The 26,875-nt window shown below is 39.7% G+C and overlaps 1 protein-coding gene across 5 annotated transcripts in view; it reads left to right on the top strand.

Moving 5' to 3' along the window:
* Positions 1 to 21,214, top strand: part of mdm1 (Mdm1 nuclear protein) — a 32,266-nt gene extending 11,052 nt beyond the window's left edge. Inside the window, exons 5-15 of one of the 5 annotated variants that reach the window (XM_060839325.1) lie at positions 9,489 to 9,665; positions 10,306 to 10,424; positions 10,525 to 10,606; positions 10,971 to 11,009; positions 11,324 to 11,499; positions 12,096 to 12,380; positions 15,693 to 15,856; positions 17,190 to 17,323; positions 18,091 to 18,337; positions 18,952 to 19,020; positions 20,471 to 21,214. In XM_060839325.1, coding sequence (XP_060695308.1) covers positions 9,489 to 9,665; positions 10,306 to 10,424; positions 10,525 to 10,606; positions 10,971 to 11,009; positions 11,324 to 11,499; positions 12,096 to 12,380; positions 15,693 to 15,856; positions 17,190 to 17,323; positions 18,091 to 18,337; positions 18,952 to 19,020; positions 20,471 to 20,583 — 1,605 coding nt within the window. In that variant the 3' untranslated portion in view covers positions 20,584 to 21,214. Of the gene's footprint in view, positions 1 to 9,488; positions 9,666 to 10,305; positions 10,425 to 10,524; positions 10,607 to 10,970; positions 11,010 to 11,323; positions 11,500 to 12,095; positions 12,381 to 15,692; positions 15,857 to 17,189; positions 17,324 to 18,090; positions 18,338 to 18,951; positions 19,021 to 20,467 lie in introns of all 5 variants that reach the window. The other 4 variants (XM_060839324.1, XM_060839328.1, XM_060839326.1 and 1 more) reach the window with 4 other exon arrangements.
* The last annotated feature ends 5,661 nt before the right edge of the window (positions 21,215 to 26,875 follow it).

Below are 26,875 nucleotides of genomic sequence, written 5' to 3'. Positions count from 1 at the left end.
GAGGAGGTGGAGGTGGTGTCCCGAACGTAGGTGGGGAGTTCTTGGACTAAGGGGGATAGGACCTGTTGAGGTATGCAGAGATGAGTTCGGTGGGGCAGGAGCAGGCTGAGACAATGGGTCGGCTGGGGCAGTCAGGTTTGTGGATTTTGGGCAGGAGGTAGAAATGGGCGGTGCAGGGTTGTGGGACTATGAGGTTGGAGGCGGCCGATGGGAGATCCCTTGAGGAGATGAGGTTATGGATGGTCTGGGAGATGATGTTTGGTGGTGGAAGGTGGGGTCATGGTCAAGGGGGCAGTATGAGGAGGTGTCCGTGAGCTGGCATTTAGGCTCAGCGGTGTAAAGATTGGTGCCCCAAACTACCACCGCGCCTCCCTTGTCTGCCAGTTTGATAGTGAGGTTGGGATGGAGGGAGTGGAGGGCTGCATGTTCCAAGGGTGAGAGGTTGGAGTGGGTGAGATGGGTGGAGAAGTTGAGGTGCCCACACCTCCTCCCTTACTTCCCCTCAAGGGATCCTTCCATATCCGTCACAAATTCACCTGCACCTCCACACACATCATTTACTGCATCAGCTGCACCCGATGTGGCCTCCTCGATATTGGGGAGACAGGCCGCCTACTTGCAGAACGTTTCAGACAACACCTCTGGGACACCCAGACCAACCAACTCAACCAGCCCATGGCTTGACACTTCAACTCCCCCCTCCACTCCACCAAGGACATGCAGGTCCTTGGACTCCTCCATCGCCAGACCATAGCAACACGACGGCTGGTGGAAGAGCGCCTCATCTTCCGCCTAGGAACCCTCCAACCACAAGGGATGAACTCAAACTTCTCCAGTTTCCTCATTTTCCCCCCCCCCCCCCAACCTCGTCTCAGTCCCAACCCTCGAACTCAGCACCACCTTCCTAACCTGCAATCTTCTTCTTGACCTCTCCGCTCCCACCCCCACTCCGGCCTATCACCCTCACCTTAACCTCCTTCCACCTATCGCATTTCCAATGCCCCTCCCCCAAGTCCCTCCTCCCCGCCTTTTATCTTAGCCTGCTTGGCACACTCTCCTCATTCCTGAAGAAGCTCATGCCTGAAACTTCGATTCTCGTGCTCCTTGGATGCTGCCTGACCTGCTGTGCATTTTCAGCTCTGATCTCTAGCATCTGCAGTCCTCACTTTCTCCTGACTGTTTCAATCAGCAAGCATCAACAATAAAGATTAAGCCACCCAGCATTACACAATAGATGTTCTTCACCTCGTTTAAACCACTACCCTTGCTTTCAGCACCTCACTGTTTACTGCAAATTCTTATCTAGTCAAAGTCATGCTAGCTGAGCCTTTGTCAAGCAATCCTAAACTTAACTCTTTCCCTACCTGCTTATACACTTTCTCATTCCCTCCTTTGTCATTCCATGATAACCACCTAGATGACACTACCTCCTTCTTCATAAGAATCTTACTGCCAGTACTTAAACAGGTTATTGACACACAACATGCAATGATTATAACAACTTAAAAATGTGTTGCTGGAAAAGTGCAGCAGGTCAGGCAGCATCAAAGGGACAGGAGAATCGACATTTCGGGCATAAGCCCTTCTTCAGGAATGAGGAGGGTGTGCCAAGCAGGCTCAGATAAAAGGTAAGGGGGAGGGACTTGGGGGAGGGGCGCTGGGAATACAATAGGTGGAAGGAGGTCAAGGTGAGGGTGATAGACCGGAGAGGGGGTGGGGGTGGAGAGGTCAGGAAGAAGATTGCAGGTCAAGAAGGTGGTGCTGAGTCTGAGGGTTGGGACTGAGAAAAGGTGGGGGGAGGGGAAATGAGAAAGCTGGAGAGATCTGCGTTAATCTCTTGTGGTCCTATTACCCTCATCTTAACCTCCTTCCACCTATCGTATTCCCAGCGCCCCTCCTCCCTACCTTTTATCTTAGCCTGCTTGGCACACCCTCCTCATTCCTGAAGAAGGGCTTATGCCCGAAACGTTGATTCTCCTGTTCCTTTGATGCTGCCTGACCTGTTGCGCTTTTCCAGCAACACATTTTTTAAGCTCTGATCTCCAGCATCTGCAGTCCTCACTTTCTCCTAGCTGATTATAACAGCAACAATTACCAGTCCATGCAGCAAATAGAATCTGCAGGATCCTCCCATATGGAAGAAACTTCACCAGTAGAATTCTTAAACCCACAGTCGTCAGTGATCACTCCACCCTCTCCAAGTCGAGTGGAAATGAGCTAGTTATCCAAAATCTCCTTCAGTGAAGTCCAACCTGGAAACAAAATCCAGTCTGTCCTTCTGCATCACTCCAAGGAGAAATCTGAATTCTTGGATTAGGGCAGTTAAAAACTTAACAAAATTGACAAGACAGTCATCCTTCCCGAGATGCTTCAGATGGGGGATACCAGCGCATCTGATCATGAAGTGCGGCAGGTGCAGCTGCAGGCTAGATGAAGGCAGCATTCTTTGCTGCTTTTGCTCACACTCTGCTGTCAAATGTAACAAAGCCAACTGGCTGTTTTGATGTCAGTTTGATCAGTGAACCTTCATATCCCTTAAATGGTCAAAAGAGAAGGTAAAGCTCACTTGGCTTAATGTCCATAGGAAGGCCACTGACAAAAAGCGTACAGAACTCCTCTTCACTGTTGTTAGCTTCACTTTTTGTGCTCATGACTGGGGAATTCATAGAGTCATAGAGATGTACAGCATGGAAACAGACCCTTCGGTCCAATCTGTCCATGCCGACCAGATATCCCAACCCAATCTAGTCCCACCTGTCAGTACCTGGCCCATATCCCTACAAACCCTTCCTATTCATTTACCCATCCAAATGCCTCTTAAATGTTGCAATTGTACCAGCCTCCACCACATCCTTTAACAGCTCATTCCATATACTTATCACTCTCTTCGTGAAAACATTGCCCCTTAGGTCCCTTTTATATCTTTCCCCTCTCACCCTAAACCTATGCCCTCTGGTTCTGGACTCCCTGACCCCAGGGAAAAGACTTTGTCTATTTATCCCATCAATGCCCCTCATAATTTTGTAAACCTCTATAAGGTCACCCCTCAGCCTCCGATGCTCCACGGAAAACAGCCCCAGCCTGTTCAGCCTCTCCCTGTAGCTCAGATCCTCCAACCCTGGCCACATCCTTTTAAATCTTTTCTGAACCCTTTAAGTTTCACAACATCTGTCCGACAGGAAGGAGACCAGAATTGCATGCAATATTCAAACAGTGGCCTAACCACTATCCTGTACAGCCGCAACATGACCTCCCAACTCCTGTACTCGATACTCTGCCCAATAAAGGAAAGCATACCAAACTCCTCCTTCACTGTCCTATCTACCTGCGACTCCACTTTCAAGGAGCTATGAACCTGCACTCCAAGATCTTTGTTTAGCAACACTCCCTAGGACCTTACCATTAAATCTGTTGAATCAGGTTGTAGAGGGTTGGGTGGTGGTCCGAAGGCGCGCCTTACCTGTGGATGGAGAAACTCCAGAGACGATGTTAGCTGCTGAAAGTATCTTTGCATTTCCCCTCGTTCCTTCCTTGCCAAGGTGGTTATTAGTATGAAGACAGCCACACATTTAACCACATTAAATTGTGCCTGCCTACTTCAACATTTTCAGTTGTCTTGAAATCTGTTCACTATTTATGACATTATCAAGTTTTGTACAGTCCATAAGCTTCTAAATTGTACTGCTGAAACAATTCAGTCACTTAATAAACAATAATCAATGGTCCTAAAATCAAACCCGCGGGGGACCTCATTCAGCTTATTCAAAGATTATTTTCCTTTGACAAATTAATACTTGGCTAACGTGAAAGCTGTCAGGAAAAGTATTTCAAAAACTAGAACAGCAAGAAAATAACAAAATGTCTCCTGTGCGTTAGCCATTGAAGTGCAGTTTCAGTTCAGATTTAAATCTCAAATATTCATTGAAAACAAATGCAGAATATATTAAAATATGTTCTCCAAATGAAACTTCACAAATAAAATAGTCAGAATTAAAGTGGCAACTTTGGTAGGAATTAACATTCTTTGAATTTGCAATATGAAGGGGGGCAATGAAGTCTTAAGAATAATTGACAGAACTTAAACAGCTCAGCCTTGAGTTCTAATATCCTCTAAAATCTTAACAAAACATCAAAATTAAAATGCACTCTTTGTGAAAAGTCTACATTAAAAAACAGCAGAAACATCTTAATACAATACTCTCATCTGGCTAAAGCATGACCAGTGACACACTAGTTTTTTGAAACAGGCATTGTAGGTTTTCAAACAAATCAGGGCTCAAGGTCCTCGATCAGTTTGTTTTAAAGTTACAAGTTTGATAATTTTTAAAAAGACATAATGTTGTATAATAATATAAAAACAAAATCTGCCCTATTACATCGTCCACAAAACACATTGAATTGAGATCCTAATTCAAATAAAGCAAGACAGTTACTTAAAAGGATTTTCTGAACCAATATTTTAACAAACCAAAATATTTAAATATCAAACACTTTCAGTATGGCATAATTTATATTGAAACTTCATTTTTCAATCCAAGTATTAGTGCAACCATAATTTCAGCATATCTAATTTTTTTTTCTCGCATCCTCTTGATGAAATTACACTTAAAAAATAAAACATTCGCAGTGGACCACATGGCGCTGCAGTACAAGCCACTCCCCTTCCCCAGAAAAAAGACTCGCCAAGTCAAGTCCACAGCCCAGAAACTGAGACTCCCACAATAAAAACCCGGACAAAGCTTCCCTGGCAGTCAATGCACTTCAGTGTCGGGATCCGAGCAGACGGGTTCCACTTTTGTTTTTCCTTTTCCCATGTTGTCCTAAAGGTACTTCTAAGGGGAGTGCGGGGGATAGAGGCAATAACTTTAAGGAGTACCAAATTTTGTTTAGAAGTTTTTCTTTGAAGTTCCTGATTTCTAAATTTTTTTTTCAGAGCGTCAAACCTCACCATTAGAGGACTTTAACCCCCTTTTACCTCAGAGACTTTAATCCCTTTCTACCTTGGGGACTCGAACCCCTTTCTCACTTTACTTCTCATGGTGACTGAAACCCCTTTTCTTACTCTATATGTCCAGGAACTCGAACCCTTATTAAGCCCAGGGGACCAGAACCCCTATTTGTCAGTGCGTTTACGAAACTGTGTCTCTCGACTGAACTAATTACCATTCGAGGAGTCCGTAGAATATAAAGTGATTGAATGAGGAGACAGTATCCAACACAAAGGAATATCGAGAGGGACTGAGGTTTACCTTGTGGGCCTGTCCGTCTTGAGATCCTGATGTTCTGGGCAATCACTGGATACAATCTGATTGTAACTATTCGTTTGGACTCCTACCTGGCACCCCAATCTTGTCGTCACATTTCCGTATCAGTTGAAGCAAACCATTAGACACAGTATGGCTCCTCTTCACCTTTATTCCGAGTCCTGGAGAGAGAGAGATTGCCCATGTACACAAGGACATGAGTTCTCTGTCTTCTCTCGAGCAGCAGATTCTTAAGGAATTATATCGTTACTTACAGGGAGCAACATCCAAATAAGGCGACATCTACATTGATTGGGTGACCGTTACAATCAGCGAGCATCAACAATAAAGAATAAGCCATCTGGTATGATACAATAGACGTTCTTCACCTTGTTAAACCACTCCCTTGCCTCCAGCACCTGCATTGTTTACTGCAAGTTCACATCTAGTCAAAGTCATGCTAGCTGAGTCTTTGTCAAGCAACTCTAAACTGAACTCTTTCCCTACCTGCTCATACATTATATACTTTCTGAGATGTTGGGGATAAATGAGGCATTTTCAAGTTGACAGGCTGATGTCAGTGTAAGAAATGCAAGTTCTGTGTCCCAATTGCTCGAAACAAATATGTAACAACATTGATTAGAAAATACAAAGACCTATTATTAAAATGTTGAAGGAAAATCTGGATTCTCTCCATATCCTCTGAGAGCAACACACTGTCCCCACTGCTAACCTTGAAGTCTTTTTGAGTAGGAGGTCACCATGGTGGCTACAGTGAATCAATTTTCCCCACTGACTCTAATTTGATTTTGTCCCCTGCCTTGTTTTGTCCGCTCTTCTTTCTTTGTTATTGCGATACTGCCCCTGGCGGGCAGAGAATGTAATTTGTTATTGGATTATTTAATTAGTGGGGTGATTTGTGGTGGGTACTGAAAATAAAATAGAAGCTGGTTTTTCTGTGTGCTTGGGGGGGACTGGGATGCATTATTTTCCCTTCCCTTGATATTTTGATTTAGCCCCCCTCAGTTTCTACCTTTTGGTGGTGAGTTTTGTCTAAGGTCATGGGACCCCAGGGGACAGGTTTTTTAATTTGTTAATTTATTTCTTTTAAAATAAAAGTTTGTTTCTTCTCCAGAAAGAAAAGGTGGAAATTGATGTTTTTGCTGAACTATGGATTTAATAAAATATCTGTAAATCTCTGAAAGTTTTTTGCTGCCTAATTCAACGTATGGATATTGATCTTTGGAACAGTGGAGTTTGGCAGGGGCTTCAGCTATTCATAAATTGTGTTAATAACTTAGGTGAAGAGGTAGTCAAACAAATCTACACTTGTTGATTCAAAGCTAGCAGGGAATGCAAGCACTGAGGGGTATACATTGCCTGTAAAGAAAGATACATATATGGATGAGTCGGTAACAATGTCTGAACTGAGTTTGGTATGGGTAATTGTGAGGTTACTGATTTTTGTAAGAATAGAAAACACTTTTTGAACGAATGGAACTTTAAATGTTGGTTTTCAGAGGTATACTTGTACAACAAGCACGGAAAGTTCGCATGTTGGTACAGCAAGCAATAAGGGAGTAAAATGCATATTGGCTTTTATTACAAAAGAAACGGAAAGAACTGCAGATGCTGTAAATCAGAGACAAAAATAGAAATTGCTAGAAAAGCTCAGCAGGTCTGGCAGCATTTGTGGAGAGAAATCAGAGTTAACGTTGTGAAGAAGGGTCACTTGACCCAAAACCCAAAACGTTGACTCCGATTTCTCTCTGCTGATGCTGCCAGACCTGCTGAGCTTTTCCAGCAATTTCTATTTTTGTCTTTTATTACAAAAGGATTGGATTACAAGAATAAAGAAGGCTTGCTACAATTGTACAGGGCTTTGATGAGACCACAATTCAAGACTGCCCAAATTGGAGAAAAGATGCAATGTCCAGATGGAAATCAATACAAACACTGGAAGATGCATACAAAAATCTGAGCATCACACTCCTACGTCTTCGAGCAACATCTGACGCAAGGGATACATATCCAGCATTGGACTATTTAGTCATCATAGGACCCACAACAAAGGAGCAGAAGAAAATCATCCACTATCCATGTGAATGCCTAGGAGGAGGACTTGCATAAGAGGCAGTACTGCAAAGATTGACTAGATTGATTTCTGGGAATGTGATGAATCTGCGGAACTCAGTTTCACAGAAGGCTGTGGAGGCCAAGTCATTGGGTGTATTTAAGACACAGATAGATAGGTTCTTGATTAATAAGGCGTTCAAAGGTTACAGGGAAAAGGCTGGAGAATGGGATTGACAGACATATCAGCCATGATCAAATGGGGGAGCTGATTCAGTGGGCTGAATGGATTAAATTCTGCTCCTACGTCGTATGGCCTTATGGGATGAGTTGGTTGTCCTGTGCTGAATTATGGGTCTATATTCCCTGACAGTTAGAATAATGAGAAGTGATCTCATTGAAACATTCAAAATTATTAAGGGCTTAACATTGTGAGTATTAAGACAAATTTTCCTGACGCTGAGAAATCTAGAACAAGGGAGCATGGTTTGATGACAAGCATCTGATCATTTAGGATCGGTATGGAGAAATTCTTCACTCGGAGGTTTGCAAATCTCTGGGATTTACTACCCCAAAGTGTTGTGGATGTGCCATCATTGAGTATATTTAGGGCTGGTTGAGAATTTGGAACTAAGGGTTGTGAGGAGTGGGTAGGAAAATGGAGTTGAGGCCCAAGATCAACCATGTTCATAGCAATGATGAAAAAGACTTGATGGGTTGTATGTCCCCTTCTCGCTCCTGTGTTCTTTTATGTGTTTCATCATTTTTATGTACGTTTATCTTTGCTTATTTGATTTAAGAAAATAGGAATTCTTAATAAGGCTGGATGTGAAGTTAGGTCCCTCTGTTCTACAATGCTACCCAAGGCCTACCATTAATTATATAATAAGAAATCATCCCCAGATACACAGGAATGCAATTAGTTTTTAAAAAAAACTGAGCCAGTTGAAGGGCTGGAAGTGGCAAATGCTTGGTCAAAGAGTTAGATTTTAAGCATATGTTAGAGGAGGGCTTTAAATGCGAACCAGGTACTAAGGATTGACCTTTGAGAACTGAATGTCTGGATGGTTCCATCATTTTCTAAAATGGCAATATCATGATTCCAGCATGTGCCAATGTGTGTCCCAAAATCTTAATGCCGTTCTGTGCATGCGGCAGTGTTCTTGCCGTGCTATGCATGCATGTGTGTCTGCACATATGTGCTGTCGACACCGGGCTTTGTGTCGTTTTGCACATGCGCCGAAGTCTGTGTGCTGTTCTGTGCATGCGCTAATGTCAGCTGCCGACAGAGCAACTTTCTGTAAGAGGTACTGTACAGAGAGCAGCTTTCTTACATTTTTTAAATGTGTTGTGTTAAATTTGCTTTTGTTTTGTTATGTTAAAAAAATGTGATTTTAACCTTCATTCAGGCTGTGCTATTCTTTGCATTAGTCTTTTGGTGATTTTTGATCAATCAATCAATTGTGATTTTTGTTTTTGCTGGTCTGCCCCTAACCTCACTTTTCCCATAGGCCCCATTATTTTTATTAAGTGATTTTCTGTTAAGCGAGGTTCCGCTGGGACGCAACGACGATGTTATTGCAGCAGTACCTGTAGTGAGAATGGGGGATAGTTTAGAAAATATTATTTTCAAATTGTAATTCCAATAAATATATCTGTGTAAACAAAAGACATTGAGTTTATTAACCTGCTATTTTATTTTGTATTCATTTATAGAATGAGAGGCTGGGCCAGTATTAATTGCCCAGAGGGTAGATAAGAGTCAACTGATTGCATGTAGGCCCACCTGGATAAGGATGCCAGATTTCCTTTTCTAAAGGATGTTAGTGATCCAGATGGTTTTAACAACGATTGAGTGGTCACGTGGTCACCACTGCACTTTATTCCAGAATTTCACCATCTGCCTTGGTGAGAATTGAACTCATGTGCTTAGAGCTTCTGTCTGGGGTTCAGGATTACTAGTCCAATTACATTACCACTATGCCACCGTCTCTCCTTAATTCATATTAGATGATCAAAATTAATACTTTGTTAATATTTCTGTCTCTAGCTCCTTGTTCAAGTTAGTATGGTCTATATCATACAACAAGGAGGGATTGCAGTAGGAAGTTTCCTTTAAAGGGTATCATCTTTATTATTCATAACATTAAGAAATATTGTCCCTTTCTCTAGATTTTTCACTCCAGAAATAAGCATGTGCATCCATTTAAATTCAGTAAGATGCTCAGTGAAACTGAATATTCAAGTCAGTTTAAAGGTATGCAGCCACCTAAAGGATTGCGTTTCCGTAAAGACTTTGAAGGAAAAGAAGCTTTAGCATTTGAGCAAGAAAATCTGTCTCCAGTAAAGGTAATTGGATGTTGTTTGCTCAGTTTTTCTGTTTATGGTCAAGGAAAAACGGTAGTTTAGTTGCGACCTGCTGAACATGTATCAAAATGTCTCACCCTCTTGTTGATGCTTTTTGTCAACCGTCTTCAGCAGAAAAGGTTGACAAGGAATCGGCTTTCAGATTTCTGTAGATGGTTTTAGATGATTCTGCAAGGATATCAATTCTCTTAACAGGTCATGAGTTCACGTTATCACAAGGTATTACACTCCCTGCTCTAGCATGTTGTTCATCAGTGCACAGTTCAGGCCAGATTAAATAGTCACCTGAAGTATCTAATCTTTGTACCTGTTTTCAAAATGATGTCAGAAATATATCAAATATAATTGAAAATTACCTTAAATATTGTTTCTTTCTATTCTTATTTTTATTCTTAAAGATTCAATTTTTGTTTTTTTTTCCATTTTATTGTATAAAATAATCATTTTATACAATAATGAAAGCAGTATCATAATTAAAGGAGTATAATTTTTCTTTGGCGAGAACTTGTGAAAAATGCATTCATTGTTACATTCATTGTGTTACATTCATTGTTGCATGCTGGGAGGGGGTTTTGAGTTTTAATTTATTCAATATAATAAGCTGAAGACTGTTCATCCTAAGTCAACAGAATCCACCTCAAAAGACCAGGGACAGGAGACTAAGGAACAACAACCTCAAGATAAACAGCTTCTAAAGCACCAGAATCCGCATAAACCCATCTGCTCACGCAAAGGGCTTAGGTACAATCTTTGTATGCTTAAAATGTGCAATTTAATTATGAGGTATGATTTGCCACATTCACATTTGCAAAAGTTACAATTTGCATCTTCTTTTTTCCAGAAAAATTAAGTCTGAATACAAGACTAAGTTTAGGCCTCCTTGTCAATATGACTACAGTAGAGGAGCATACCGATCTGAAGGGGTAGGTGAATAATGGATCACCGAACTAATGCCAATACTTGCTTTTAACACTCCTAAAGTTTATTGGGACCCCTTTAAACAGGATAGTTAATTTGAAAGTAGCCTAACTGAATCCAATACCTCAATGATATCTGTGGTAATTGAAATGATCTTCTTTTGAAGATTTGTATATTCATCCAGTTATATTTTTAAAACATTTTTATAGGACACTCCAGGGGGCGCTTTTGTACCATGATACAATTCCTCAGCCAATGCTTGCAGCAAATTATTGATGTTTCACTAATTTCAATTTAGAATACATTTAATGCTATTAGATTTTCAAAAGCAAACTATTTACAAATTATTTCTACCTTCTTTCTCTGTAGGGTACTGAAAATAACCTAAATTCTTATTGGTATGCTGAGGTTAGTTTTTAGATTGTACTTTCCATGCATGTTCTGGTTTTAATAAATGCATACTTAGCAAAGTGAACTTTTTCTTTAAGTAGTTATAATTAGCAACTACTTTACTATGCTAGTGTTGTTCTTTACCATTGTTTGCAGTTTTGAAGATGTAAGAACAGCAACTGTTTTATATATTTAGAGCAGAAAGATCTCTTATCTTTAACTAGCTTTTCAAATTACACAATGTTGACCATAACAGGAATTGAACAATTTTATGGAAAGACTGATCAAAGCTGCTGTAGGTTTATTTTTATCCTTCTGCTCTGCTGTCACAGGTGAAAGAACTTAGAGAAAAAGCAGAAGCATATAAAAGGAGAGCACTGGGCACTCACTTCTCCAGGGATCATCTCACCCAAATTTTGTCAGAACAAAATAGGTTGTGGGAGGTCTCCTCCTCATCTGATACTGAAGAAACAGTCAGTGACAATGTCGAAACTCTGGACCTTGCAAGGTATAGATTAATAACAAATAAACATGCATAAACTAATTGAACCAAAAGAACTGTGGATGGTGGAAATCAAACAAAAACAGAAACCGCTGGAAAAACTCAGCAGAACCTTCTGAGGAAGGGTCGCTCCACCCAAAACGTTAGCTCTGATTTCTTAATGGATGCTGCCAGCCCGGTGAGCCTTTCGAGCAGTTTCTGTATTTGATTGTGTGTATAAAATAATTGCAAGTATGAATCAGTAGATTAGTACATATTTTGGAACTTATTTTTAACATATGCTGTCGCAGCAGGAAGTAGTCGAAACCCTTTGGCAGCAGTCATATTTTCACTTACAATAGCAAGTGTGGATTAAAATTTATCCATCATATTTAGAGCCCCACAATGCTTTCTTCTGCAGCACTAAGAGTTTGCATATGTAATTTTGAATAATTTTCAAAATTGTCTAATGTTAAATGCTCTTATTTATACAATTAGTGGCTTTGTTGAATCTAATACATTTCATGAATCACATGTAAATATTGCTGTAAGTCTTTCCAGTTAAATGATGTACACATATCTCAATATTGCTGGCTTAGAGGATATTTGTTTAATATTTTTAGAACAACAGAAATACCAAATACTTCCAGCATAACAAAACAAGAACTGCAGTCTGATTCTGCAGCACAAGCATCACCAGAGAAAGCCAGAGCAAAATATAATGGTATAGGAGACAATAGTATGTTAGATGTTCCTACCCTTCCAGTCAGCAGGAAATTGGCATGGAATGATGAGGAAGAGAAGCCATGTGCACCAGAACTACCAGAAGGCAACCAAAGCCAAAATGATGAAGCTGAGAAGGAAGTTGAGGTTGAGAGAAATGCAGAAGTGGAAACAGTTATTGAAAGGTATTGATGTATTAACTGGAGAAGGGGTTATTTGGGAATGTGTATTAAAATGAGTCCCAAAACTTACAAATGAAATTTTATCACAGCCTTTTATATAGTCAATACTCATTTTGACCCCTTTCAAATGTATAGGTAATGAGCAGTCCTTAAATTTTGTCTTTATTTCCCCATGTTAGAACTATTTATAATAATTGTTAACTGCTCTTGGATAAGCACATGGAAATTAGTACAATGAAGGGTATGTTGGTTAGTTTAATCTTTAGAATAGGATATAAGATTGGGACAATATTAAGGGCTGAAGGGCCTGTACTGTGCTGTATTGTTGTACGTTCTATCTTCTCTGTACTGTGTTGTAACTGTACTGCTGATCTAGTGTAGACCTGTAATTTTCTATGTTTTCTACATGTACTTGAGGGGTGAATAAAAAGTTTATCTGTGGGATTTTGGATAAATCTCAAAGTGTGAATAGTCCCCATTTCACTTTAAATTTAAACTTTTACAGAAATAAAACTTAGCTGGCACAAGTGGTGCTTTAAATGAATTGTCTGCTCAATAGAAACTTTCTTTCGTAGCTGCTTTCTGCACCGTTGTTGTGGTTCTGTTCGCCGAGCTGGGAGTTTTTGTTGCAAACGTTTCGTCCCCTTTCTAGGTGACATCCTCAGTGCTTGGGAGCCTCCTGTGCAGCGCTTCTGTGCTGATTCCTCCGGCATTTATAGTGGTTTGAATCTGCTGCTTCCGGTTGTCAGTTACTGTCCGCTGCAGTGGCCTGTATATAGGGTCTAGGTCGATGTGTCTGTTGATAGAATTTGTGGATGAGTGCCATGCCTCTAGGAATTCCCTGGCTGTTCTCTGTTTGGCTTACCCTATAATAGTGGTGTCTTCCCAATCGAATTCATGTTGTTTGTCATCTGAGTGTATGGCTACTAAGGATAGCTGGTCGTGTCGTTTTGTGGCTAGTTGGTGTTCATGGATGCAGGTTGTTAGCTGTCTTCAGACATCATCAGAAATGTACACATAGACAAGGAAGAAACCATGGTCTCATTCGATGTAACAGCACTGTTCACCTCTATTGACAAAACCCTAGCCAGAGAAACAATATCCAACTGCTGGACATACATAATAGACAACAGGACGTTGAACCTATTTACAAAGACGGCATACTTAAACTACTGGACCTGTGCCTCACAACACACTTCACATTCAGATGGAGTTCAACCCTGTTAAGTGTGAGGTTGTCCATTTTGGAAGAACAAATAAGAATGCGGAATACAGGGTTAACGGTAGAGTTCTTAGTCAGGTGGAGGAACAGAGGGATCTTGGGGTCTATGTACATAGATCTTTGAAAGTTGCCACTCAGGTGGATAGAGCTTGTAAGAAGGCCTATGGTGTATTAGCGTTCATTAGCAGAGGGATTGAATTCAAGAGTCGTGAAGTGATGTTGCAGCTGTACAGGACTTTGGTTAGGCCACATTTGGAGTACTGTGTGCAGTTCTGGTCGCCTCACTTTAGGAAAGATGTGGAAGCTTTGGAGAGGGTGCAGAGAAGATTTACCAGGATGTTGCCTGGAATGGAGAATAGGTCGTACGAGGACAGGTTGAGAGTTCTCGGCCTTTTCTCGTTGGAACAGCGAAGGATGAGGGGTGACTTGGTAGAGGTTTATAAGATGATCAGAGGAATAGATAGAGTACAGTCAGAAACTTTTTCCCCGGGTACAACAGAGTATTACAAGGGGACATAAATTTAAGGTGAAGGGTGGAAGGTATAGGGGAGATGTCAGGGGTGGGTTCTTTATCCAGAGAGTGGTGGGGGCATGGAATGCGCTGCCCGTGGCAGTGGTAGAGTCAGAATCATTGACGACCTTTAAGTGGCAATTGGATAGGTACATGGATGGGTGCTTAATCTAGGATAGATGTTTGGCACAACATCGTGGGCCGAGGGCCTGTTCTGTGCTGTATTGTTCTATGTTCTATGTTCATTCAACAACCAGATATATGAACAAATCAACGGAACACCCATGGGCTCACCGATCTCCAGACCCATAGCAGGAGCAGTAGTGCAAAGGTTAGAAAAAACAGTTTTAACGCAAATACAACCCAAACTATGGGTCAGATACGTGGACGACACCTTTGTAATCATTAAAAACACAGAAATAGAGAACACACACCGGATAATCAATGCTACACTCACAGGAATCGATTCACGAGAGAGGATGAAAAGGACAACCAGCTCCCATTTCTAGACGTGATGGTATAGAGAACACCGAACGGAGAATTCACCACGAAGGTATACAGAAAAGCCACCCATACAGACCAAGTCCTGAACTATGAAAGCAATCATCCCAACACACACAAACGAAGTTGCATCAGGACATTATTCAAAAGGGCCACAACACACTGCAGCACACCAGAACTACAAAAAGAGGAAGAAGAACACCTATACAAGGTATTCACCAAAAACGGATACCCGCGCAATTTCATCAACAGATGCCTAAGGGAAAGACAACGAAATGAGGACATGCCACAACCCAAAGGACTGGCCACACTACCATACATCAGGAGTACTTCTGAACTGACAGCCAGACTGCTGCGACCACTAGGACTCATAACAGCACACAAACCAATAGCCACGCTCAGACAACAACTCACCAGGACAAAGGACCCGATACCCAGCATGAGCAAAACCAACGTAGTGTACAAAATCCCATGCGAGGACTGCACAAAACACTACATAGGACAAACACGAAGACAGCTAACAACCCGCATCCATGAACACCAACTAGCCACGAAACGACACGACCAGCTATCCTTAGTAGCCATACACTCAGATGACAAACAACATGAATTCGATTGGGACAACACCACTATTATAGGGCAAGCCAAATAGTGAACAGCCAGGGAATTCCTAGAGGCATGGCACTCATCCACAAATTCTATCAACAGACACATCGACCTAGACCCTATATACCAGCCACTGCAGCGGACAGCAACTGACAACCGGAAGCGGCAGATTCAAACCAGTATAAATGCCAGAGGAATCAGCACAGAAGCACTGCACAGGAGGCTCCCAAGCACTGAGGATGTCACCTAGAAAGGGGACGAAACGTTTGCAACAAAAACTCCCAGCTCGGCGAACAGAACCACAACAACGAGCACCCGAGCTACAAATCTTCTCACAAACTTTGCTTTCTGCACCATTTTAGAAAGCTGATTATTTGTACAGTTTAATTTTCTTCTGCACAAGATCCTTTTTTCTTCAACCGAATTAACTAATTGCTGTAAGAATGGAATAATATTAATTTAATTAAATTTCTAGTGATCCTGTCCCTGTAAAAGTACGAGGTGACGCAACAGTAAATTCAGAATCAAATGGACATTCTGAGCTTGATTCTGATGCAGGTGGGAGGCTGCCTACACCAAAACTTAAGTCAACGGGTGGAACGCTGAGAACACATCATGATCTGACCACACCAGCTATTGGTATAAGCATTTCTTAATTTGGTACAAATAGCATTTGTCTATAATAATTGTAGAGATTCAGCTTTTTTTTTTGTTACCCTTAAGTGCGATTTCAAAAGTTGTGGAAATTAATAATTGTAATAAGAGTTTTGACATGTACTTTTTACTAGATTAGAAGGCAGCTTTGTGTACTGTTTTGGAGAAATCCATTATAAAATATGTTCTAGCTTTCCCTGTTGCACCTTTTTTCTCCTGTTTACCCCAAATTGCTCCCCTCTTTGTTTATTCCAGCTGCACCATGTATGTGTTTCTTGCTGCTCAGCATTACGGTATGGAAAGTAAATATATTCATACTGACTGGCATTAATTAACCATGGCTCAGTTTAATGAATAAATTTAATTTTATTAGTGGGATTCTTAATTCCCACCATCTAGAGAATAAGCAGAAATTAAATCAAGATGTGGGAAGATGCCAGAATAATCAGAAATGTAGACCAGAAGGAGAGAAGGGCTGAGTGCTTCAAGAATAAATAAGTTTGCAAAGAAAAATTAATGTAATTATGAGTTATTAAAACCTGAACTCAAATGAAAATTTCCATACATTCTGTAACACATCAAGGTAATCAAAAAGGTTTAATTTTTTTTACGACTGTGGGTTGTATCAGTTATTCACAGTATGCAGAAAGCCAGCAATGTAGTAAACTGGAGATACGGAAAACAAGAATGTTTAAAATTGCAGCAAACCAACTGTTGCAGAACAATAACCAATTTTACATAGGTCTGGAAAAAGTGATCAGTTAATACAGCCTATGCAGCCTTCAAAAGGATTATATAATTTTTTTGAACAAAATGTATACTTCAAGGTAATTGTAATTTAAAAGTTTTGTGAGCTTTTACTGCTGAAATTGTAGGTGGTATGTGTAAGTGGAAGGACAGGGATGGTATACAACAGCCTGAATCTCCTCTACAAATCCATTTAGACTGGGCGGCACGGCGGCACGGTGGCACAGTGGTTAGCACTGCTGCCTCACAGCGCCTGTAGACCCGGGTTCAATTCCCAACTCAGGCGACTGACTGTGTGGAGTTTGTACGTTCTCCCCGTGTCTGCGTGGGTTTCCTCCGGGTGCTCCGGTTTCCTCCCACAGTCACAAAGATGTGCGGGTCAGGTGAATTGTCCAAGCTAAATTGCCCATAGTGTTAGGTAAGGGGTAAATGTAGGGGTATGGGTGGGTTGCGCTTCGGCGGGTCGGTGTGGACTTGTTGGGCCGAAGGGCCTGTTTCCACACTGTAAGTCTAAGTCTAAGTCTAACCACGTAATAATTGTTACATCCTAATCTTAATTTTTCTCCACCAGGGGGTGCTGTTTTAGTTTCTCCTTCTAAAGTCAGATTGCCACCATCCCATTGCAGAAGGAGAGAGCCTCCATTGGGAAAATCATATTCGCCCTATAAATATTTATCAGAATCACCAAGCAAAATACTGAAAAAGGTACAGAACTTTTATGAGAGATATCTTGGTTCCCATTAGCAAAGGTATTTCTTGACCAACTTGCGTTGTGCAATACAGCAGGCCTGAAATTCAATCTATTTCTGACCAATCAGCTGGTCTCGGGTGGCGTGCTAGTGAGTGAGATTGAATTGATTTGCCTGCACTTTGATTAGGGAAAATAGTTTTATTTAGAAAGTGGCACACTAGATTCGTGTAAATAAGTATGCTTTAACAAATAAATTAAAACACAAGCATCTTGGGATGCATTGGAGAGAAAAGAAACTAGCATCCTCAAGTTTGGGATATATAACTTGAGCGCCTATTTCCTAAATTGAGATACCATTATCTGTTCAGTTATTTGACTCCAGACTACGTCATAGCCAAGCTCAGTTTATTTTAAACATTTCTAAACTTTCCAACAAGGGTTCCAGAGTCTTTATAGGAATAAAGAAGGCTAATCAGTCTGTCGAGTCCATGTTGAGTCTCACTAGAGCAATATCGTAGAATTATTCAACTGTAATCAGAGTTGGAATCCTAGATGATTTCCCTCCTGCTTAGCCATTAAGTTATTATGGTACCCCCACTACTGCCTAGGCTGAATTCAGATAACTTAGTGCAGCCCTACACTGGAACCTGAAATTTTGTCTTACGTGGCTTCACTTACCCACTAAATCACTAGATGAAGCTGATTTACCAGATAGTTTTGTAATCTTTGCAGTATTGTACTTAAATTATTTGAGTAATGCATATTATTCTGTACTTTTTAGACTGAATCACTCCAGCAGTCCCCTACTGCAGGCGTTAAGACTTCTGATCCCATTCCTATGAGGGAAGAATACAGATCTGCAAATCTCAACAGCCCATCTCATGCAAAGTCTGAACCTTCTATTTTAACATCGTTGAAATTTCATCCCACTGTTAATGCAAAATCTGCTTCAGTCACTGTTTTGCCATCTCAGAACTGCCCTCATCGGATACAAGGAACTCTTAGACATCCGGAGTTCCAACATAATGGTAATCAACATATTAATCAGTGTTTAGGAGAACACAGACAGGTTGGTGAACTGGGCGACATGTGACAAATGACATTTAATACAAAATGGCATAATTTTAAACCACATGCAGGAACAGAGGTGCCATGGGGTACATGTATAGAAATCTTTAAAAGGCAGCAGGACAAGCTGATTAAAGATACATAATTTTATTGAAACATAGAAACAAAATTAGAAAAGTAAAATTATAGCTTTCTAGAGATATTTAAACCTTTCTAAACTACTATGGCCTTTTCCTTATGCTAGTTGGAATTTTCAGTTCCTTGGTTCAATGTAGGTAGCTATCTAATCATTCTTAACTTGTCAAATTTACACAGTGCCTGGTTAGTGAATTTTGATGCTAAATGTGATATGCGGGTTGCAGCTCCTGATACAGTAGTGAATTGAGTACAATTGTCCTGTATGGTTTTTCCATGTTAGAAATTTGTTTGGAATTGTAGTGTGTTAGCATTAAAATGTTTCAAGAAAGTGTAAAGAAGGATTATGGGGGTTTAACAAGCTTGGTACAACTGTATCTAATAATTCTGTATCACAACTAAGAATCAATAATAACTTATTTTACAACTTCCCATAAAGGCAATACCGGAGGACTAAGGGCAAGTCTGCTGAGGATACCACCAACAGACCCAGTTGCTGCTGATAATGGTAATTTGAAGATTTTAAAGTTAAAACAAAATTAAGTTGCCTCCTGTAAACCAGTACCATGCCGTCCCATCTTATTGAATTGTTAATTATAACTCAAAGAACAGTTTAATGTTATTTGAGCAAAGTTGTCATTGTCTAGCAGTTTAAGTTGTTTTATAACTTTTATTTCTGACTATTAACCATATTCAAATAAACTGGGGAGGAAATGGTTAATTACAGAAGTCAAGGTACAGGAAAGATGAAACATAAAGATGAGTTAACTTGATAAAGAGCAGTTTGAAAAACAAATAGCATTATACGTTTTGGTACACCCAACAAATATTTTTGCATTGTAAGGAATGATAGCTGTAGGTTAAACATTAGATAAATGCCTAATGTATAGTTTCATCTGCTCATTTAACCATTTATTGTTTAATAAATCTGATTGTCTTTAAACTGAATTCATGATCTAGTGAAGTGTTTATTCTTCTGCTGTCAACTGTTAAAGCAGATCAATTGACGTTACTATCATATTTAAGGAAGCTGAAATACAGTGAAGATATTTCCTGTTTGACCGACTGATGTCTATAAGAAAGCAGAAATGCATTCACTGCTGTAGATAGCAAGCACTGTCTTGCGAATGCAATCTAAATACATTTTGTCAATTTCTGCAACTCCAAAGTAAAAGCTCAAAATATTGATGTTTGTTCACTGTCATATTTAAACCACGTCTTTCTTCATATGTGTTTTTGATATTAGCTTTTGTTCAGATTGTATTTTGATTAGTCCAGTGGAATGACTCTAGCCTAAACCAATGCCACCTCAGAAAAAGGAGGAGGAATAAGTTTGAAAGAGATTAGATTTCTTGTAGACTAATAGATTTTTCAATTTGGGAAGATGGAAAAGAGCAGAGACCAAAGTTCCATAAAATGTACAGTACAAACGGGCCATTCAGCCCAAATGTTGTATCCTGTTTTTATATACCACATTAACCTGCTCCCATCCTCCTCCATATACTCTGTTAGCCTATTACATTCTGGATGTTTTTTATCCCAGATTATGATTCTAACCCACGTTCGAATAATTAAAATTAGTGCAGCCTGGTAACACAGAGTTAAGAGCAAAGTACTGCAAATGCTGAAGAGTTCAAACAAAACAAAGTGCTGGAAAAATCCAGCAAGTCTGACAGCCTTGTGAAGAGGGAAACTTAACATTTCTGCATGTTAATGTTCTAACCAGAATTGAAGAAGTCATTAGATTCGATGATCACTTTGTGTCTCCCTTAACAGGTGCTGCCAAACCTGCTGAGTTTCTCTGACACTGAGATACAGCACTTTAACTCAGGCTGAGTGCCAATTAAAATCCAGATTCTCCTATTTTGTACAAATATGTGATATGAATTGTTGTTACAAAACTTTTACAATAATTTAATAACTATGCTTCAATCCCATCTTATTCTCTCTTTCAGAAGACGATCGAATGTCACAGATTTCTGCACGATCAGCAGCATCCAGCTCACTTGCCACTCAAGTCCTTGAGCGTGCTCAGAAAAGAAGAGAGAATTTCTGGGGCAAAAATTCATGAACTAAACTTTTTTAAATTGTTCTTTTTCATGGAAGGACCTGTTAGGTTTTGTTAAGGTTTTAACATTTTTGAAATAAAACATGAGCTATCAATCCACTTCAACTTTGAATATGAATATCTCTTTGGTATAAAATAAATGTTGACTTTTCCCAATGTTTTTGTTATTTAAAATATGTTTGTTTTTATATTGGCCTATTCTTTTGAGCTGTGATCTAAGTCAAGTTGATTACCAGTATTTTGCTTTACATTACATTGATATTTAAAATAAGCTAATTTCTATGGAGAATATTAAATTACTGTTTGTAAATCTTGTCTGCAGCATTTTCAATGAATTCTTTTTAAAAAAAAATCATAAATGGGATGTGGAAGCTTCTAGTGAAGCCAACATTTATTACTCATTTCCAATTATTCTTTGGATGATGTTGGTGAAGCACCTTCTTGAATTACTGAAATCTATATTGTGAAAGTAACTATAGTTTTAAGGAAAGAGATTGAGGATTTTGATCCAGTTAAAATGAAGCAATTACAATATATGTCATGATTTGGAGATGCCAGTGTTGGACTGGGGTGATGACAATCACCTGATGAAGGAGCGTTGCTTCGAAAGCTAGTGTGCTTCCAATTAAACCTGTTGGACTATAACCTGGTGTTGTGTGATTTTTAACAATATATGTCAGTTGTGTTGGTGTGTGACTTGGATGGGACTTTGTAGGTCATTTTTTTTTCCATACTTTTGCTGCTGTTGTTTTTATAATGTTTTTGAGCCTTGGTGAATTGTTGCAATGCATCTTGTACCCAGGGTGCACTGTGGATGGAAGAATGATTGTTTAAAGTGATAGGCTTCTTTGTCTAAAGTGGGACTTTGTGTTGCTGGAACAGCACCTTCCAGGCAAGTGAAGTGCTTTCCATTCTAGTTCTGGCATGTCTTTCTACCATCTGCAAAAGATTTTGACAAATTAGGAGGTGGATCAACATAGAAAACCTCAGCATTGCTCTTGTAGCCATATTACTTATGCAGCGCTGAAAATGTGTTGCTGGAAAAGCGCAGCAGGTCAGGCAGCATCCAAGGAACAGGAAATACGACGTTTCAGGCATAAGCCCTTCACCAGGAATCAGCTTCCTGATGAAGGGCTTATGCCCGAAACATCGAATTTCCTGTTCCTTGGATGCTGCCTGACCTGCTGCGCTTTTCCAGCAACACATTTTCAGCTCTGATCTCCAGCATCTGCAGACCTCACTTTTTCCTCGAAGATATTACTTATGCAGTTAGTTAAGGTTCAGGTCAATGGTTGACTTCCTAAGATGTTGATAGTTGAGAATTTAATGATGACCATGCCACAGGATGCCAAAGAGAAGTGGTTAGACACTCTTTCCTTGGGGTTGGTTATTGCATGGCCGCTATTGAACTTGCATATTTTCAACACAAAGCAGAATATCGCTATTTGTGGTCCTTAGCCTGAACAGTTTCTGGCAGTTGTAATCATTTTCTTTTGTGGTAGATATAACTGCAACTAGTGGAATATTCTGCTTAATACCTATTTACTTCACTTTTACTTCAGTTCTTTGATGTCACATTCACCCAAACACACTTTTTATGTGAAGTATAGTCAAGCATCACGGTGGCTCAGTGGTTAGCACTGCTGTCTCACAGCACCAGGGTCTCAGGTTTGATTCCAACCTTGGGCAACTGCCTGTGTAGAGTTTGCACAGTCCCACGATCCAAAGATGTGCAGGTTAGGTGAGTTGACCATGCTAAATTTCCCATAGTGCTAGGTGCATTAGTCAGAGGGAAATGAGTATGGGTGGGTTACTCTTTGGAGGGTCAGTGTGGACTTGTTGGGTCAAAGGACTTGTTTCCACACTGTAGGGAATCTAATCTAATCTGCTAAAGTGTTTGAGTATTCAGCTTTCTACACCACCATTTAAGATTGTGAATGAATGCATTGAATAGTTGTGGTCTTAACACAGATTCTTGTAGGGCACCGTTAGTCACATACTGTCTCAGTATCAAAATAACTATTAAAATTCATGTTTGATGTAAGGTTAACTTCAGCGCTATGAGACAGAATTTCCATTGTAAATGTTGCACAACTGTTGATGAGTAAATTTTTTTTAAAGCTGTGGCAGTACAGTTATCAAAAGATCATAATGTTGAATATGTTTATGTCCTAAAGGCCAAGGGATCTACTTGCCATCAAAGATAGTCATACACAGCTAAGGAGATGAGTGATAATATAAAATAAATTAAAATGTGAGAACAGCACAGCTCCTGATAAATGATGCAAAGAATGACCAATATAAGCTACAAAAGGGAAAATGAAAGGCTTGTGATGCATATTAAAACCAACAACAAGTTTTACAATTGCATTAGTAAAAAGTGGGTGATTGTAAGCAAGCTGTATTTCTTGAAAGCATGTTGTATTATTAATGATAAGTGAATGGTGGACATGCTGAAATACAACCTTGAATAAGTATTTATAATAATAGCACCCCTCAATCTAATGTTGAATAAGGGACACTATTCGTTTTGAGTCAATGTAAACAAAGTAATTGTATTGAAGAAATTAATTGCATATAACAGTGATAAATACGCAAGACCAGATGGTTTCCATTTCAAGATTTCAAATGAAAAAGCATTGAAAATATTCTCACCAAATAACCCAACATTTAATAAGATTATGGCTGATCTGATTGTACCTCAAATTTACATTCCCAACTACCTCTGATTTTCTTTCAGCTCCTTGCTTAATGAGAATCTATCTACCTCTGCTGTCAAAATATTCAAACTCTCTTTCCACCATCTTTTCAGGAGGATGATTCCAAAGACTCCATATTTGATTTGGTTTATTATTGTAACGTACCTAAGAACCAGTGAGAAGTTTTGTTTTGCATGCTGTACAGGCAGATCATATCATACAAAGATCATTGGGTGACTGAACTGAGCGAGGAATACAAAGTTACAGCTGCAAAGAAGGTGCACCAAAATTCATATCAACATTGGTTTTGAAATTTGAGAGGTCCATTCAGAAGTCTAATAACAGCGAGGAAGAAGCTATTCTTAAACCTGTTGGTATGTGCATTTAAGTTTTTGTATCTTCTGCCTGACAGAAGAAGTCGCAAGAGATTATAACTGGAGTGGGAGGAGTCTTTGTTGGCTACGTGTAGATGGAGTCAATAGATGGAAGGTTGGCTTGCGTCATGGACTGGGCTGTGTTCGCAACTCTGTGTAGTTTCTTAGTTCTGGGCAGAGCAGTTACTGTACCAAACCATGATGCATTCAGATAATGCTTTCCATAGTGCATCTGTGAGAGATAGTGAGTGCGCTTTTTGACGTGCTGAATGTACTTAGCACTCTGATGAAGAAGAAGAGGTGTTGTGCCTTCTTGCCTATTGCATCAGTGTGGGTGGTCCAGGACAGGTTATTGATGATTGTCACTCCTAAGAACTTGACACTTTCAACTATCTCTACCTCAGTTCCATTAATCTGATAGGGGCTTGCCCTCCTCGTTTCCTGAAGTCAATGATCAGCTCTTTAGTTTTGCTGACATTGAGGGAGAGATTGTTATCTTTCCACCACACCACCAAGAACTCTACCTCTTTCCTGTATTCTGTCACCTCATTGTTTGCTATCCGCCTACAACAGGGGTGTCGTCAGCTAAAAATGATTCAGCTAATCTCTTTTAACCTAGTACTGGATTCTCCCATAACAAGAAATATCCTCTCTTGTATCTACTCTGTCAAGACCCTTACGTTTTGATCAAGTATTCTCTTCTAAATTCCAATGGATACAAGCTAAACCTGTCCAACCTTTCCTCAAAAATCCACCTACTCATTCCAAGTAAACCTTCTCTGAACTGCCTCCAATGTGTTTAAGTAAGTTCACGAGTACTGTGCAGTGAACTCCCCAGCTGCATAATTGAAGCACAATTACTTTTGTATTCAATTTCTCTTGCAATAAATGGTAACATTTTATTAACTTTCCTAATTATTTGCATACTAAACTTTTATGATTCGTGTACAAAGGTGCTCAGATTCTTTTGCATCTGAGCTCTGCAACTTCTCACCATTCATAAGAAGTGCTTCTTCCTCATTCTTCTTGCCAAAATGGGCATTTTCACATTTTTCCATGTTACACTCAATTTCCTACATCTTTGCTCACTTAAGAATTTGTTCACTCACTTAACCTATTAATACCTTTTTGTACCCTCCTTTTCACAAGTTAAGATCCTACCCATCTTTGTGTCAATAACAAATTTGACAAAAATGCCTTCTGTCCCTTCATCTAAGTCATAGAGATATGCAGCAGAGAAACAGACCCTTCGGTCCAACTCGTCCATACCGACCAGATATCCTAACCTAATCTAGTCATTTGCCAGCACTTGGTCCATATCCCTCAAAACCCTTCCTATTCATATCTCCATTCTTTTAAATGTTGTATTTGTACCAGCCTCTATCACTTCCTTGGCAGCTGTGCATTTCACTGTTTTGTTAATTTTTCCTGGACACACTCTGACATCCAGGAATACATGAACTCAAACAGCAGAGGCAGTAATTGTGCAGGTTCACTGCTGTGTCAGCAGTGTAGCTCCCTCTCTCTCTCTTCCTCACTGACCATGTGGTTGCTACTCTTTGTCTGTCTTCCTCCTTTTATTGGAAACTTTGATGTCCCAAAATTGATCCCTGTGGTTTACCATGCATGATATCTTACCAATATAGAAAAACTCAACCTATCACAATTCTCTGCTTCCTGTTAGCCAGCCAATCTTCTAATCATGCCAATATGTTTCCCCCTACACGAGGAGATTTTGTTTTTTGCATTAACCTTTGATGTGGCAACATATCAAATGTCTTCTGAAAACTAAAGCACTGTACATCCAATTGGTCCCCTTTATTCACAGCACACTTTACCTCCTCAAAATTATCCAGTAGATTGGTCAAACATGATTCCCTTTAATAAAATCCAATCTCTACCCAATTATTTCATACTTACCTAAGTGCTCTGCTGTAACTTATTTAATAAATGCTTCTAGCGTTTTCCCTATGATAGATATTAAGATAACTGGCCTGTAGGTTCTTGCTTTCTGTCTCTTTTTTTGAATAAAGGAGTTGCATTCACCATCATCTAATCTAGATGATTGTCCCTAAATCAATGAGTTTTTGCAAAATGAAAACCAAGGCAGCGATTACATCACTATCCACTTATTTCAAAACCCTAGGATGAAGTCCATCAGCCTGCAAATCCAACAATTTGTTTGGTATCGCTTCTCTGGTGATTGTGATTTTCCTGACTTCAGATCACACTTCGATTTCCTGATTTATCATTGGTTCTGGGATGTTACTTGTATCCTTTTTAGAGAAGACTGATGCAAAATGCTTGTTCAAAATATCTGCCGTTGCTTATTTTCCATGTTTACTTCTCTCGTCTCATTTTCTATCAGGCTAACACTTGCTTTACTAACTTTTCTTTTAATATCTGTTGAAGCCATTACTATCTGCTTCTATGTTTCTGACCAGCTTTCTCTCATACTTTAATTGTTCACTTTTTTGGGTCATTCTTTGCTGTCCAATCTTCTAAACTGCCCCTATCTTTGCAGAATGATATGCTTTTTCTTTAAGCATGATACTATCTTTATCATTTCTCAATAACCACGGATGGTTAGAATTAGATTTTTTTTTCCTACTCAGTGGAATGTATCTATTCTGAGTATCATGAAATATTCTTTTAAATGTCTATCTCTGCATCTCTATTGACCTATTTTTTTATGCCAATTTGCTTTAGCCAGTTTTGCTTTCATGCTCTCATTGCAGCCCTTATTTAATTTTTAGAACATCCTTCTGGATTTGCTCCTTTCTCCCTCAAACTATCATTTGCTAACCCAGTCATCTCTCCCCTTTTTGCTACCATCCTGTCCTTCCTAAATGCCATGTAGTCTTCAACAGTCAGATATCAATTCATGTCACCCTGCAACCGTGGATTTGTAACTATGCCAGATTGTGCTTGTTCATTGTTATTTGCACTCTCAGTTCATCTTTCGTTTTGAATGCTACATGCATTCAGATACAGGGTTTTTAGTTTCATACTCTTAATCTCTTTGTAGATTTTAGTCTTATCTGTTGGTTGACTTTTTGATTTATAGATTCTATCTCTTCTTGCCACTATCTCTTGATCACTTCTCTTTGACATTGACTTTACTCTTTGATCCCTGCCCCACTATTCAATTTAAAGCCATCTCTACTATCCTGGTTATGTAGTTGACAAGAATACTGTCCTCAGATCAAGTCAAATGGAGAC

This window comes from Hemiscyllium ocellatum, chromosome 19 (genome assembly GCF_020745735.1).
Source record: "Hemiscyllium ocellatum isolate sHemOce1 chromosome 19, sHemOce1.pat.X.cur, whole genome shotgun sequence".
Classification (NCBI taxonomy): Eukaryota; Metazoa; Chordata; class Chondrichthyes; order Orectolobiformes; family Hemiscylliidae; genus Hemiscyllium; species Hemiscyllium ocellatum.
The sequence above is the reverse complement of the archived record's forward strand: the minus strand, read 5'-3'. Positions and strand labels throughout refer to the sequence as shown.